Below are 13,515 nucleotides of genomic sequence, written 5' to 3'. Positions count from 1 at the left end.
AGAAATGTTGCATCAGCAGCTCGCTGGATGGCACTGAAGACGACGCACTGTGGGAGGCGGCCAGTGACAAACTCTCGTCTTCAGAAGACCGTGGTGCTTCGTCGGACGAATAGGAGCAGTTGCGATGGTGGTAGAGGGGAGCTCCGACGATCGGGATGCGGTGCGCCAATTCGCGAATAAATGTGGTTCGGCAGTTTTGGGTTGTTTTCCTTTTCTTTTTTCGGTAACCTGAACTTGGAGGGTCGACCTATATTCCCACTCGACCTATAGTCCGGTTTATACGGACCGCGCTGCACCCGCCGCGCGGCCCATGGCCAACTTCTTCTTCCTTGACGAGCGCCCCATTCTGAAGCGCTAAAAGGCTTCCTCCCCCCCCCCCGGTAGAGCGAGAGCCGTAGAAGTCACCAGAGGAGTTGCCCAGTGGACATGCTTGTGGGCATCCAGACTGAAGATTGAAACCTTGCGGCCGTGAGAGTAGCAATATACGCAGATTTCAGTCGATCAGCAGCAACGACATCTTCACGGCCATTGATGTCCAGCGTGAATGACTTAGGTGTACGATGGAGCACGCGGAACGGCCATCATAGGCTGGTGTGAGTGGTAGTCGCATTTGGTCACGCCGAACGAAGACGTGACTGCAGTCATGCAGATCCTGGCTGACGAAGACAGACTGGGTGTGTGGGTCGGTAGGAATCACAAGAGCAAGGTCCCGAAACGTGGTGCGCAGCTCTCGAATGTACGTGGAGGCATTGTGAGTGGAAGGTGGCATTGATGGCTCGAAGAATTCTCCTGGAAGACGCAGGGAAATGCCATAGACTAGTTCGGCTACAGCCGAGATCACTTTCAATGCTGATCAGATGCCCAGAAGTACGAAGGGGAGGTGGTCGAGCCAACGTTCCCTTGGCTGGTGAGCAGTGAGGGTAGCTTTCAGTTGTCGATGCAGCCATTCAACCATGCCATTGGCAGAAGGATGGTAGGCACTTGTGTGGATGTGCCGAATGCCCAGGATATTGGAAAGTACGGTGAAAAAATCACGTCCGGGTTACTATAAACTGTCAGAGCTAACACGAGAAAGATCCAGCCCTGACAGCGTTTAGTTTTCGAACTGATTTTTTTTTATTACCGCGCTGCACTGGTCGCGTGGCCCAATGCCAACTTTTTTTTTCTAGACGAGCGTCACATTCTGAGGCGTTACAGAGTCTTTTAATGAACTTTGTGGGGTCTCGGCGAGGCGAACGAGCGCATCGCCACGCCACGCTCTTGGAGTGACGGACACAGTGAACACGGTCGGTACAAAGCACCCAACATACATACATTTATTAACTAATTTAGACGACGATATCGTCCGCCGAATGATACACCAATTTCAACTAACACGCTACCATACAAACAACATAACGCAGGGACACACTAAACACACAATAACATGATAAACCCACACTAACACACCCAACACACTAGCACATACCCAAGGCGGCGTCGCCAACGCCTGACCTTACACGCGGGACCCCGGCGCGAAGCCCGCGGTGCCGAGCACCGGGGACCCGCGCTACAGACAACCGTTCGCGGCAGCCGCCACGCGCAGAAGAGGCTCGCTCAACGCTCGCCCACCACCAAAGCCCGCCTTCCGCCAGGGGCCACCACCGGCGCTACTACTCTACCAACAGTGGTACTCAAAGCGAACACAACGCCATCTATCGCCCGGTGGTGGTCACCACCGAAATAACGCCCTGGGGCGAGACACGTGCGCCACGCGGCGCAGACAACTTTACAGGGGGGGTGTCAGCACCCCCACAACTTCAGTCCAGTCTAGTTCTGTGGGTTACTTTCTTCTTGTGTTTGCATTTCAAACTTGCAGAAACCCTTCACATCATGTACCAACTGGCCCACAAAACCACATGGCTAAACAAAATGAATCCTTAGGAAGCTCACCTCGAGGTGTGCAGTTTGAGCACTGAGCAGCTCGTGGTGCTTGCTCGTCAGCTTCTGCCGCAGCTCCGCCTGATGAGATTCGCTCTCCCGCAGGAGCGACTTCAGGCGGACTGTGCTCTCCCGTGCCTGGCGCTCTAGCTGCTCCGATGATTCCTGCATGCAAGAACAATTGAAGAAAGAAGAGGCCAGTCTCTATCAGTGGTAACTTGCACTGACTGCACTCATTCAGCAAAGCAAACAACAAAGTGCAATCTCAATACCGTCATGGAGTCCTGATGCTGACGAAGGCAGTGTTCCAATACAAAACACGCAACACTTTATTGCCTTTGGCGGCTACCAAACAAAATTATAACGTCCACTCCCGGGACGCCGGGAGCAAAGGCACCCGCACGCGGACATTCACAATAAGGGGAAACCGCGAGCACGTCGCAGCTGGCAATGGCGACCTTTGACACGCCGGTCGGGAAAAGGTCCCTTGCGGCTATGCTGCGAATTCTCACAATGGCCACTGGGCCTGGTCGCGAGTGTTAGGGCAAACCTCGTACGCGTAGGCTTACGGCAAGTGCGGCTCGGTGTGATACGAGCACTTCAAGCAGTAGGCACCGCTGTGGGCTTAGCGTACGCTACCGAAGCTAGCACTCAAGTAAACACGCCTGCCGAGGTGCCACAGGCCACCCCAGGCAGGCTACAGTCCGGCAATTCCCAAAGGGGACGCGGATGAAGGAAAACACGTGCTTACCCGGCGCCGACCACGAAAAAAAGAGCACTCCTTCGGCGCGCACGTGCCGCGTGCCGTGTTTGCACGTGGCGCCATTTATCGCCACACGCCGTTATCAGAGCAGGAAAAGCAAAAGGGTGTGGCCGTGCGGCGGAATGCCCGCGAAATGGTCGCGGGCATTCCCTACAAAGTGACCCATGAAACGCACTCACAAGTACAGATGAACGCGAATAAACGTCTGTTGTTACTTCGCTGTGTCTGAAAAGCGCGCCCTTTTCGCAAACGGAGGTTGTGCAACGATTGCACTGACCTTAGTGCACCCTGTAACTACAACACACCCTCTCCGTGGGCCAAAGTACGCGTGAGAGATGAGAGCCCCCGCGCGCTCAAGGCGCCATCTTGCTGATAATGCTGAAAATACTTTAGTTTCTTCCCCGAAATGCCCGCCAAGAGCGGTAAGTAGTAAATATAAATAGCTTGCCGTTTGAACATTGAAAGCAGTACTGCTCAGTGGCTTAGTGGTTAACGCCTCGCATTCTCGACGCGGAGGCCCCACATTCGATATCGCGCACTAGAGTCTTTTCCTGGAATTTCACTTTTTTGCGTCTTTGTATATATATAGATACGTACGCATATACGGTGCAAGATGCCGGCGGCGAAATCCAGCCGAGAGAGTCCATATACTTGTTATCGCAATAAAAGAAAGAAAAGTCATCCTTTAGTTGTTTTTTTCCACTCCTCACCATTACGCGTGAATCGAGAAGCAAGGCGTCCGTCATTCTCTGTGTTGTCTACTTGCGTACCGCTCCGGTGGTCGCTACGGATTTAGGAACACGAGTTCGCTGTACTGAGGCGTTGTTAATCTTTTTATCTCTATTTATTTATTTATTTATTTGATACTGTCAACCCCGTCCTTGAAGTCATTACAGGGAGAGCGTCACATATTACATAGTACTCACACAGTAAAGCAGTATTCCATAGCACATAGAAAAAACAGATTAATAATCATCATCAGGAGAAGAAAAAACAAACAGCAGTGACTATGCCTATTAAAAATCAAATAACAAATGCTAGCAACAGAAGTTAGCAATTATCACTGCAGAGAAAGCTGTCTAATGCATCTTTAAAGTTGACTGATGCCATTTATTGCACAACCAAATCAGGTAAGCTATTCCACATTTCTATAGCGTCTGGAAAAAAGGAGAGGCAGAAAGCATTCCATTCGTGTGTGTGAAATAGGGTTGAATAGCTCTGCTATTATTAAGACGACCACTTCGCTTCCAGGTGGCCGAAGACATAAATCCTTGTTTGTTTTTGTTTGCCCGCTTATAATCTTAAAATGAAATTGGAGGTGTTGCTTGCGTCAATGATATTCTAAAGACTATAGTTCACAGGACTCTAACAAGGCCGTGACAGAGTGTGTGCATTGGTATTTAACACATACGAAATGGACTGCTAATTTCTGCATTCTCTCAATTTTAGTCCTCAAAACCTTTTGGTGAGGTGACCAGACAATACTAGCGTACTCTAAGACTGGTCTTATTAATGTTATTTAAGCAGTTAGTTCCACATCCGGTGTGGCATGTTTCAGCTTTTTCTTGAGAAAAAAGTTTTTTATTCGCCTTCGAACAGATGTTACCTATATGAGAGTGCCACTGTAGTGTGTGCACGATACTAACTGATAGGTATTTGAAACAAGTGGCTTTATTTAAAGGTTGATTTCCAATGTGGTACACATACCTGCCAAGTTCAAGGATTCTGAATACAGAAGATTTCCGCGACAGAGGTGGGAGGGAGGTGCAATAAATTATTTGCCCCTATTTTTTTTTTACACCAAACAAAAAAAACCCATGGACAAACAAGTAAAAAATGTGGTGAAAAACAAGAGACGGTGAGGGGAGAGTCTCATTTACAAGCGCCAACATCAGCGTTGCAGTTTTTTAGTGGTTTGGAGAGGTTGAACACACGAGGGTTCGGTTTCCCACTAAGGTGAGAGTCTCAAAGGATCAACACAACTAGCAGAATCTATTTACTCCAAAACAACTCGCATATGTCTTCTTGTGGGGCACAGGCGAATGTATGGCACGACGCAGCTGGCTGCCGCAAAAAGCGCGGGTCAAAGCTTTGCCCACTACTAGATTCTTTTCACAGGAATGCCAAAAACGCATGTGGCCTCTTTTTATCGCGATAGAAATTAAATGGACAGTCTAGGCTGGTTTTTTGCCGTCGCCGCCACCTTTCACTGTTTATGTATACGTATCTATATACCTATATATATATATACGAGCACTCAAGAAAAAAAAACAACGCCGGCACTCAGCGCCGGGCTCGTCGCGATGCCCCGACACACCCTTATCTCTCATGGGTATTATGCCCCGGGGATGGGGGGTAGATGCTTGTGCGCATGTGCTTATCCTTTGGTGGGGAGAATCATGTGCCTTTGGCTTTCACTGTAACAATTGCGTTAGTTGCCTGGCCCACAAAGGTCACTTCCCTCTCTGCACAGGTCCCCTTAGTGAAAAGAGCATGCTTTTCATACACAGCAAGGTATAACTGGGACACTTGTAAGTTTGTACTACTCATCTGTACTTGTGATTACGTATCGTGCGTCATTTTACTTTTAACAGCGCATTCGAGCGGTAAACGTTGTTAGTTCACTCTCATGCTGTGTGTATCGTTTTCGTGTGTCATTTGTGAGTGAACAGCGCGCTGCATGTTTCGTTCTGCTTGCCATCCTCAGCGTGACTTTCCAAGTTGTTGCTGTTGCATTGATTGCTTCACCCTTACGGTGAAACTGTGACTTTTGTTTTACGTATTTACAGCCTTTAATCTACCGCTGCGTGTCCTCGGAGCTTGTAGATTGCCATCGGGTCACTGCGACTGCGGTTTTGTGTGCAGCGGTTCTGGAAAATGGTATTTTTTTTTTACAATCCCCGTGTGCTTGGCTGTGCGCTCGCCTTTAAATCTAAGTCGTTTTATGCCATCTACGATGGCATCTGCCGGATTTTTGTCCGCAGAGTTTGCCGAAAGTTTAGTTTGCTTTGACCGGGTGAGAGCACACTTTCAGGGCTCTGTCAGTTACGTCGTCGCCATACATGATCGCATCAAGAGCGACCACGGTTTCGTCCACAGCGGTTGTGGCAACTGTAACGGGGTTTATTTGCAGCGCAGAACGCAGAAAGCGAAACAGTCAGCAGCGTCCGGCCAAGCGCAGCAAGCACGAGCTTATGCTGATGGCGATGCCTCTGATGCGCCGAGAAATGCCGCTGAAGCTCCTCTTCTTCACTACAATCGCCCTCGGCACAAAAAGACGCCATCCTGGCGGATTAGGGAGAAGAAACGACTAATGGGTCGTAATATGGCTTGAGACGAGAGACGTGGACAGTGTCGCGGCCGCGGTAGCGTAGGTCTGTGGATGGGATGATGGGCTCCACAATATAGTTGACGAGTGACGTTTGCTCTACAACGCGGTATGGCCCGATGTATTTGGGAAGAAGTTTTGCGGAGCGGCCAGGCGCGGTAGCAGGTGCCCGAAGCCATACTAATGAACCAGGTGGAAAGTTTGGAGCCGAACGGTCCCCAGTCTGGCGGGATTGCTGCTGCCACTGGTTCTCGGTAGAAAAAGAGCGGGCAAGCTGGCGGCATTCCTCAGCATGTCGGGCAGCTTCGGACAGAGTTGTACTTTCGGACTCATAAGGTTTATATGGAAGAATAGTGTCTACTGTATTTGAAGGTTCTCGTCCGTACAAAAGAAAGTATGGCGAAAACCCAGTAGTAGCTTGTACGGCAGTATTATACGCGTAGGTGACAAACGGGAGAACTTGGTCCCAATTTGAATGATCAGAGGCGACGTACATCGACAGCATACTGCCAAGAGTACGGTTGAAGCGCTCCGTCATGCCATTTGTTTGAGGGTGGTACGCTGTACTTGTGCGGTGCACGATTCGGCATTCGTTGAGTAATGCCTTCAAGGCGTCAGAAAGGAAGGCAGGGCCTCCGTCACTTAAGAGCTCGCGAGGGGCACCATGACGCAGAATGAAACGTTGCAACAGAAACGTTCCAACGTCACGGGCTGTGGCAGTCGGCAGCGCGGCTGTTTCGGCATAGCGTGTCAGATGGTCTATCGCAACAATAATCCAGCGATTACCAGCTAGAGTTGATGATAGTGGTCCGTAAATGTCAATGCCGACGCGATCAAAAGGTCGACTAGGACAAGGAAGAGGTTGTGACGGGTAGACTTGCCCGGGAGGTAACTTTTGTCGTTGGCACTGAGCACACGAGCGAATGAACTTTCGCACGTAGTTATACATGCCACGCCAATAATATCTGAGTCGAAGCCTAGCGTATGTCTTGAAGAGGCCTGCGTGGGCGCACTGTGAGTCCGCGTGAAAAGCTTTGCAGATGGCAGCTCGAAGATGGCGGGGTATCACAAGGAGACACTTGCGACCGTCAGAAAGGTAGTTGCGTCGATAAAGAAGGTCATCCCTTAGGCAAAAGTTGCTAGCCTGGCGGCGGAGAGCGCGAGACGGCGAAGGAGTGAGAGGATCAGAAAGAATGCTTATGAGGCCACTGATCCAGGGATCCTTTCGTTGTTCCACCGTCATGTTGCGCAAGGCGGATAACGCAAGTGCAGGCTCGAGGGAAGAGAGGGAAACACCTTCATCCGATATGGGTGAGCGAGAAAGGGCGTCGGCGTCTGTGTGCTTACGACCAGATCTGTAAATAACGCGGATGTCGTATTCCTGAAGTTTGAGCGCCCAGCGAGCAAGTCGTTCGGAAGGGTCTTTAAGTGTGGATAGCCAACAAAGGGCGTGGTGGTCAGTGACGACGTCGAATGCGTGACCATACAGGTAGGGGCGAAATTTTCCAAGGCCCAAATAATAGCTAAACACTCTTTCTCGGTCACAGAGTAGTTAGCCTCGGCTTTCGTCAAAGTACGGCTTGCGTAGGCGACGACATATTCATCAAACCCTGCCTTTCGTTGCGCGAGCACAGCGCCAAGTCCAACACCGCTGGCATCAGTATGAACCTCCGTGGGAGCGGCAGGATCGTAGTGGCGGAGGATGGGTGGTGAAGTCAGCAGGTGGCGTAATTTGGTGAATGCATCGTCGCATGCTGGTGATCAGGTGGAAAGGTCCTTGTCGCCGCTAAGAAGGTCCGTAAGGGGCGCACATATGGAAGCAAAATTTCTAATAAAGCGTCGGAAGTATGACGACAAGCCGACAAAACTTCTAAGTTCCTTCAAGTTCTTTGGCTTCGGAAAATCGGCGACTGCTCGAAGCTTGGCGGGGTCGGGAAGTATGCCGTCCCGCGATACGACGTGGCCAAGAATGGTGAGCTGCCGAGCACCAAAACGACACTTCTTGAGGTTGAGTTGAAGGCCGGCGTCAGTGAGACGTGTGAGGACGTGCTCGAGACGATTTAAATGGGTGTCGAAATCGGTGGAAAAGACAACTACGTCATCGAGGTAGCATAAACATGTGTTCCACTTGAGGCCTCGTAAAATAGCGTCCATCATTCTTTCAAAAGTGGCTGGAGCGTTACAAAGGCCGAAAGGCATAACGGTAAACTCGTATAACCCATCAGGTGTGACAAATGCTGTTTTCGGTCGGTCAGATGCTTCCATAGGAACTTGCCAGTATCCAGTCCGTAAATCCAGCGAAGAGAAATATTCTGCTCCCTGCAAACAGTCAAGGGCGTCGTCTGTTCGAGGTAACGAGTAAACGTCCTTGCGGGTGATCTTGTTTAAACGTCGATAATCCACACAGAACCGAATGGAGCCGTCCTTCTTCTTAACAAGGACGACCGGTGACGCCCACGGACTGTTAGAAGGCTGTACAATACCCCGCTAGAGCATGTCAGCAACCTGGTCGTCAATAACACGGCGCTCCGACGCTGAGACTCGGTAGGGGCGCTGCCGTAGAGGCGTATGGCTTCCTGTGTCAATCTTGTGAGATATGTTCGATGTGCGACTGAGGCCAGAAGCGTGGCTGTCAAAAGAAGTACGAAACTTTTGCAGCAGGTTCACTAACTGGCTTCGTTCTGACGAAGACGTTGCGACATCGATGGAGCGGTGGAAAGCGTCAAGGAGTGACTGGTCAACAACAGAGTCAGAAATGAGTGCGCTGAGGTCCGTAGAAAGTAAACTAGATGGAGCGTCAAAAATGTGACGGGCGTCGATCGGATGCACGTGACCGAGACATTCACCATAGAATAAAGGTAAAAGCCCTTCTAGCGTATTGTACACGAGCGTCTTCGTGACGCCATGGTGGAGAGTAAGGAGAGCAATGGGCAGTGGAGAACATTTCCGTTGAATGAACAGGGCAGAGGGCGTAAATAAAACATCACCGTCGGAAATAGCGTCACACGACACAGTCACCAGCAGAGAAGAGCGCGGTGGTACGGTGGTGTCGTCGGAAACAAACAGTTTATAACACGGCAGGGAGGCTTCGACAGCGTCAACATCAGGAAGTGCAGATAGCTCAAGTTCAGCACGACAGCAGTCAATGACGGCATTATTATTCGCAAGGAAGTCCCAGCCGAGTATCATGTCATGGGAACACGAGGGCAGTACTACGAATTCGACGATATACACAATCCCTTCGATGACGACTCGTGTGGTGCAGGCTGCGAGAGGTGTTACACTTTCTGCGTTAGCCGTTCTAAGAGAGAGGCCGGATAATGGCGTCAGAACTTTGCGGAGTTTGCGGCACAGGTTCATGGACAGGACGGATAGAGCGGCTCCGGTGTCAACAAGCGCCATGGCGACGATACCATCGACTGACACTTCAATGACGTTAGCTGGACAGGGGCGAGGACTGGTGAATGGCGACGGGGACGCAGTTCGTGCCTCGGGAACTGCGGCCGTTAGTTTTCCTGGTTGGTGGGTCCGGAACAGCGACGCATAGGGGAAAGCGAACGTCGACGTGGAGATGGGGAGCGGCGGGTCGGGCCGTGTGGACGATCAGAAGGAAAGGAAGAGGAAGGAGGGCTTGAAGGCGTAGACGAAAACTGAGGGTCGAAAGAGGGCATTCGTCGAATGTTCTGGGCAGCCTGGCGACGACGACAATAACGTGCCACGTGGCCAACACCACCACAAGAAAAACATATGGGACGGTTGTCGTAGGTCCGCCATTGGTCGGAGTAGACTCCGACTTGCGGCTGGGGGGCAGAAAACTGCGGCCGAGGTGGTATCGGCATAGGCGGCGGTGAATAGGTCGGCGGTGAATAGGTCGGCGGTGAATAGGTCGGCGGTGAATAGGTCGGCGGTGAATAGGTCGGCGGTGTATAGGTCGGCGGCGAAAAGGGCGGCGGCGAATACATAGGCGCTGACTGGAACGCAGGCTGTCGAGGTCGAGCAACGGCTTCGGCGTACGTGAGAGGTGCGGCGACTGGGGGAGGTTCACGGGCGGGAGGAAGAACTTGTGCGACCTGGTCTTGAATGAAGTCGCGGAGTGTAGACGGCGATCTGCGTGGTTGATCGGGTACACAGGACATCAAAGAGAGCTGACGAGTGACCTCAGCGCGGATGAACTCTTGGATCTTGGAGAGAAGAGGGGCATGGTCTTCTCCTATGCCAAGGGTGGAAAGGCTGGACGAAGAGTCGTCGAGCACCGAGGGACGTCGGGTGGAAAGACGTTGCCTGCGCAACTCGTCAAAACTCTGGCATAACTCGGTCAGTAGGACAGTGCGAGGACTCTTAGAAAGCAACATTTGGAAAGCGTCGTCCTCAATGCCCTTCATGATATGCTTGATCTTGAGCTCTTCGGACATTGACTCGTTCACTCGCTTGCAAAGGTCCAGAACGTCCTCAATATAGCTTGTGAAATTCTCACCAAGCTGCTGGGACCGAGTATGTAAGCGTTGTTCGGCACGGCGTTTGCGTACCTCAGGCCGCCCGAAAACTTGTGTGAGGCTCGTTTTGAAGACTGACCATGTAGGGAGTTCCGCTTCGTGGTTTATAAACCACAGCTTGGCCACGTCCGTCAGGTAGAAAGAGACGTAGGCCAACTTGGCGGTGTCATCCCATTTGTTGTGAGTACTCACTCGCTCGTACATTGAAATCCAGTCGTCAACGTCCTTGTCTTCTGTGCCTGAGAAGACAGGGGGATCTCGCAGACGCAGAGAACCGGCGCAGAGAACAGTAGGCGGTGCCGGTGGAGGAGTAGGAGCGGCGCTTGCGTCGGTAGGCATAATGGATGGTAGAATGCGATTCCGAAGCTCCAGGGTGATCGAAACCCAGCAGAATCCACCACTTGTAACGGGGTTTATTTGCAGCGCAGAACGCAGAAAGCGAAACAGTCAGCAGCGTCCGGCCAAGCGCAGCAAGCACGAGCTTATGCTGATGGCGATGCCTCTGATGCGCCGAGAAATGCCGCTGAAGCTCCTCTTCTTCACTACACAACCAACGTTTCTAGAACTAGGTAAGTTGCAAAAGTGAGCGATGTTGCGCAGTCCCGCCACTGTTAGAGACAAATGTGGCGTTGCTGTCACAGCCGCATTCACTCACTGCATGCTCACTCGTGTCACTCCCGTAACCTCCGTCGGCTGTGCATGTTGCAGTGCATTGCTATTCGTGGAGGCTTCTTTTTGCATGAACAGTTTTGCGCTTCAGCGTGCCTTGTTCCGCTTTGTATGTGTTGCGTGTTTTCAACATGACCACATGTTGTGTTCCCAACTCTACAAGTGGCTACAGGCAATAAGAGACACCATGACATTTCTCTTCTGCCCCCTATGTACCTGAGCAGCGAGAGGCATGGGACCACGCTATTCCTCGTGCGGATAAGAAACTGCCCAGTACATCATGTGTGTGTGATATTCACTTTCATGAGGAAGACATCCTGAAGACTTTCACTCACGTCATCAATGGTAAGGAAGTACAAACTCGGCAGCTGTTCTGCGAGAGTGACCACTAATCCTCTGCACTTCATCATACAGGTTTTTCGCCATGCCTTCGCTCTGATGCTCTTTCCTGCGCTGTCTGGATCCAGAATGTGCGCATCACTGGTGCACTCACTACCGTCCCGTGGACCTGCTCAGATTTCAACACGCGGGACTTGGCTGGACAGTACTCGGGATTCAACACGGCAAGCCATGCCACTATCTCAGCACTTGGTCCTGGGCACAGCTTGGAAGGCCCCATCGTCAACGACATCAATCGTTCCCCAAGCTATAAAGCCACCGCCCCCGTCGGCATCGCCTTGTGGGCTCGGCAGCTGTTCTGCGAGAGTGACCACTAATCCTCTGCACTTCATCAAACAGGTTGGTCCTTCATGCCTTCGCTCTTATGCTCTTTCTTGCGCTGTCTGGTTCAACAACGTGCGCATCACTGATGCGCGCGCTACCGTCCCGTGGACCTGCTCAGATTTTAACATGTGGGACTTGGCTGGACAGTACTCTGGATTCAACGCGGCAAGCCATGCCACTATCTCAGCACTTGGTCCTGGGCACAGCTTGGAAGGCCCCATCATCAACGACATCAATCGTTCCCCAAGCTATAAAGCCACCGCCCCCATCGGCATCGCCTTGTGGGCTCGGCAGCTGTTCTGCGAGAGTGACAACTAATCCTCTGCACTTCATCATGCAGGTTGGTCCTTCATACAGCCTATACGCAAAAAAGTCGAGCAATTACTTCTTACTTCAGCTGCCGAGCCCGCAGCGCCTGTTTGCTACTTGTTGTGAGTGTGGAGCTGTCGTGCGTTCCTTGCTGCTAGTCGCGGGTGATATCAAGTCGAACCCAGGACCCGATAATGCGGCGATTCTCGCCGAGTTGCATAAGCTAACGGCTGGTAAAGCAACTGTCATTATGGAAATTAAAGACATTAAGGCACAACTTGTTGCCACGAATAACACTATCGCCGAGCTCTAAGCGTGTGGCTTCTGTGGAAGCGAGTTGTGAACACATCGAGCACTTGCGGCAGCAGCTTGGAACCGTCCAGACTGACAACACCGAAACTGTGTATCGTGTTTCTCTTTCAGAAAGCCGTTTTGATAATGCCGAAAATCGGTCCCGCCGCAACAACCTGATCTTTTATGGTACCCCGATTCTTCATCTGAATCGCGTGCACACCCTGAAAAAGCGATCATTCAACTTTGCTCCGAACAACTGAATTTAAGAGTCGACACAAAAGCAATAGAAAGAGTGCATCGCTTGGGTCGCCATACCTCTGGCCGTAATCGTCCCATAATTGTCAGATTTTCTGCCTTTAAGACGAAAGAGGCGATCCTTACTAACGCTCGCAAGTTGAAAGGTACCACATACGGCATTGGAGAGGACTTTTCCCAACGGGTACAAAACGCACGTAAACACCTTGTCGCCTTTGCAAGAACCAAGCCCGTGCTTTACTCAACGCTACACATAGGCCCACGACGCTTCTTTGATGAAGCATCACAAAGCGTGCAAGAACAACAATAGCTATCTCGTCACGCCTGTCAATCGCGCAGCCACCTTACTCCTATGTCCCGTGCCACCATTTCACTCTCGGTTATCTTCACTAACATTCGCAGCTTCCTTCCAAAATGTGAAGTAGTGCCAAATCTGGTGTCATCATGCGATAGTAATGTAGTTGTACTAACCGTAACGTGCCTTTCCAGTAAAATCGCTGATGCTGAAATTTCGAACAACTTTCCCAACTTTGATATTTTTCGAAAAGACTGGCACGGTGGCAGAGGGGGTGGGGTATTAATCGCCGTTCATACTGAACTATCCTGTTTCCCTGTCAATATATCAAGTGACCTCGAAATTCTGTGGCTGATCTGCCGTACCAAACCTTCATCTATTATTCTTGGCATGTGCTACAGGCCCCCTACTCATCATTCAGATTTTCCCAGCAAACTTAACAATATTTTGAGTGATTTAGCCAAGC

General features: G+C 51.1%; 1 protein-coding gene across 13 annotated transcripts in view; it reads right to left on the bottom strand.

Annotated features, from left to right (window-relative positions):
• Window positions 1-13,515, bottom strand: part of LOC119178046 (uncharacterized) — an 831,732-nt gene that overhangs the window by 502,283 nt on the left and 315,934 nt on the right. For all 13 annotated transcript variants that reach the window (XM_075869285.1, XM_075869292.1, XM_037429209.2 and 10 more), the window contains one exon: window positions 1,933-2,085. In XM_075869285.1, the coding sequence (XP_075725400.1) occupies window positions 1,933-2,085 (153 nt within the window). The remainder of the gene's footprint in view (window positions 1-1,932; window positions 2,086-13,515) is intronic.

Source organism: Rhipicephalus microplus, chromosome 1, assembly GCF_043290135.1.
Source record: "Rhipicephalus microplus isolate Deutch F79 chromosome 1, USDA_Rmic, whole genome shotgun sequence".
NCBI classification, from domain to species: domain Eukaryota; kingdom Metazoa; phylum Arthropoda; class Arachnida; order Ixodida; family Ixodidae; genus Rhipicephalus; species Rhipicephalus microplus.
This window is presented reverse-complemented; position numbering and strand designations above follow the sequence as displayed.